At 42.4% G+C, this 3,121-nt stretch overlaps 1 protein-coding gene across 1 annotated transcript in view; it reads right to left on the reverse strand.

The window, feature by feature from the left end:
• The window catches only part of atg5 (ATG5 autophagy related 5 homolog (S. cerevisiae)), a gene marked incomplete at both ends in the record, with an annotated part of 6,603 nt that extends 4,554 nt beyond the window's left edge, over positions 1–2,049 (reverse strand). Inside the window, 2 exons of the mRNA XM_010797487.1 lie at positions 251–413; positions 1,963–2,049. Coding sequence (XP_010795789.1) covers positions 251–413; positions 1,963–2,049 — 250 coding nt within the window. The remainder of the gene's footprint in view (positions 1–250; positions 414–1,962) is intronic.
• Positions 2,050–3,121: the final 1,072 nt, after the last annotated feature.

A 3,121-nucleotide genomic window follows, 5' to 3' on the forward strand; every position in this document is an offset into this window, starting at 1 on the left:
GTGTGTGTGTGTGTGTGTGTGTGTGTGTGTGTGTGTGTGTGTGTGTATCTGCCCTCCTCATCATTTAACCTGCTCATTCACAGCTGCTTATAGAATAGTCCATGTGTGTATTTATGTGTGCGTGCCCTCCTCACCTTTAAGCATGCTCACACAGAGATGCTTAAATACATGTGTGTGTGTGTGTGTGTGTGTGTGTGTGTGTGTGTGTGCGTGGTGTGTGTGTGTGTGTGTGTGTGTGTGTGTGTCTCACCGTTCTGCAGGCCCATCCACAGCTGCTTGTGGTCTTTCTTCTGCATGTCGTTGACCACTTGGCTCTTGTGTTTGAGGGCGTCGGCCTCCTTGATGCTGGACATGAAGTGCGCCTCGATCACAGAGTGGGACGGGCAGTGCAGCAGGTCACGCTCCGGGAAATTCTGACACATGCAGAAGAAAATAATTATTTTAAGATTCTCCATTTAGTTCTTGGTGGGCCAATTGGTGCAGAAGGGCTCCAACAAAAGCTGGCAGACATTAAAGGTCCCCTATTATACTGTTTTTCATCAATATATCACAGGTCTCAGATCAGAGGTCTACAGAGCCTGTCTCTGATTGGCTGAAACACCAAACAGATCATTGCAGCATCCCATAATCCCCTCTGTTTCAGCCCTGTTTCCAAAGTGCTGGTTCTCTGTCTGTTACTTTAGATGAAAATAAGGAGCCCCTCCCCACGCCCCTCTGAGAGAGATTTGGTTAAAAAGAACACAATAGCCGCGTACACACCGGAGTACTTTACCCCTTTAGTTCCGTAAGTACCCCTCATGTCGCGTTCACACCAAAAAGAGTACTTAGTACCCCCATTTTTAGTGCCTGCTGAGAGGTGGTACTCTCCTGGGGGAAAAACGTGCCCCAGTTCTGATTGGCTGGGCGAATTGTCCGAAGTCAGGTACACACTCAACAATCAACAATCTTTGACTACTAAGAAAAGTGTTGAATATATGAAATGCATTATTGTTGGTATTTGATATTCATTCTACTTTTAACAGTGGATTTATCTGCTCTAACTCCTGAGGGAAATATCAGGACTTTTGTCTGTAAATGTTCCACTTTCTTCATCAGGAATATGCTCTCTTTGTTTGAGCTGCTTATGTCAGTAAAGACACCAAAGCAGTTAGCCGAGTTAGCAGAAATTCTCTGTGGGTTTCTTCCCATATCCGATATTTTCCAATGCATATCTACCGCGTACAATATGACGCTTGCTACCACCGAGTCATAGAACATCCGCAGCATGTCCTATGACTCGTGGTAGCAAGCGTCATATTGTAGTGTGCTGGGGCAGCAGGCTGAAGGCAACGGACGCCAATAGACTCAATAAGCTCATCAGGATGGTTCGGTCCTGGGAGTAGAGCTTGAGCCTTTGCTAGAGGTGTCAGAGAGGAGGATGCTGAGGAGACTGCTCAGCATCAAGGACAATAACTCTCACCCCATGCATGCCACTCTGGAAGCCTATCAGAGCACCTTTACAGTAGACTGCGAGCACCGAGGAGCACATCTGCAGTTTTAATATTTAACCTCATTTTATTTAGTACGATGAGAAATTAGTTGTTTTTAGTATTTGATATTTAGTATTTTACTTGAATGTGCAATATGACTTGTCACCAAATGACTCGTCACTGCCACAGGCTGCTACCTATTCTCTACGGCGGCACTTTAATACGTTACTTACTTTCTATATTGTATATTGAGCTGTTGTACATTGCATACTTTTATTAAGATGTATCTGTATTGTATTTTTGGAGCAACCTGGCAAAAATAAATTCCTTCGGGATTAATAAAGTTCTATCTAATCTAATCTACACATTAAACTGTGGAGCTTTGCAGCATTCACCTTTCTAAATGTAGTATACATTTCAAACATAAAATATGTACAATTTACAGATAAAAAAAAGTGATATATTCTTGTGGAAGCTGTGCATGAACACTCACCTTAAAGTGCACAGTGATGCTCCAGGGTAAGACAGTGTTAGATGCATGGAGGTCAAACAGGACTCCAATTGGATAGTGCCTGTCAAGGGAAAACACAAACAGGAAGTAGTATTCAAGGATTCAAGTAGGATTCAAGGATTCAAGGAGGATTCAAGGCTTTTATTGTCATGTGTTCATAGCTACAGTGTAGTTATGACCAGTGGCGGACCGGCCATCGGGACGTTCGGGACGAATCCCGATGGGCCGGTACTGAAATGGGCCGGTCGGACAATGTGGGTCGGTCGGATAAGTCCTTTAAAGTCACTAGCACCCCCCATTGACTATTTACTAGTGGTACCGTGGTGGGCCGGTCGGATAAGTCACTAGCACCCCCCCAAATTACTAGCGGTATTGAAGTGGGCCGGTCGAGAGTCCCGGCCGATTTTTTGTCCCAGTCCGCCCCTGGTTATGACAATGAAAATCTGAGGTCACAGGCTCCTCCAACAGTGCAACACAATAACACAGATAGAATAGTGCAAGTCAATACAAATAGAATAGAATATAATATAATAGAAATAGTGCAAGAATAGCCTATTGGAATATGATATATTAGATCAATTGTTTTTTGGGGGGGGTTTTTAAAGTTGCAAACAGATGAATGTTATGGATGTTCTTTCAAAAGTTCAGGTGTTCAACAGTCTTATGGCCTGTGGGATGAAATAATGTTACTTACTATTGTAACACATGTTTAACAACAGTATGTGTTTTGTAAAAATTGTATCTAAAATGTCAAACTCATTTCTTTGGTGCAGTATGAATAAAACAATACAAAAACACAAGTCTAATCTTATGCCTCAAATCTGAACGCAGATTTTTTTTACGTTACAAAGAACAAAATAATATTAATGAAAACATTTGATGAAGTTTAATTGTAACTTTCTCTAAGATTTAAAGAGCCAAAGGACATAACTGGCGTCTTTTTTGTGGTCTTCTGAGGTTGTTGACGGTTGACGTTTCACTCCCTGTCACTTCCTGTGTTTCAGCCAACAGGAAAGAGCTGCTTTTTGTCATCACACCCTCAAATCATGTTAGGCTTTGAGGTCTAGTTCCCCTAAAAGCCAACAAACCAATGTGGAACATATCTGTCATTTTAAACCTGATGTCAAACTCCCATTACAGG

Source organism: Notothenia coriiceps, unplaced genomic scaffold (assembly GCF_000735185.1).
Source record: "Notothenia coriiceps isolate Sejong01 unplaced genomic scaffold, NC01 NC01_scaffold00038005, whole genome shotgun sequence".
NCBI classification, from domain to species: domain Eukaryota; kingdom Metazoa; phylum Chordata; class Actinopteri; order Perciformes; family Nototheniidae; genus Notothenia; species Notothenia coriiceps.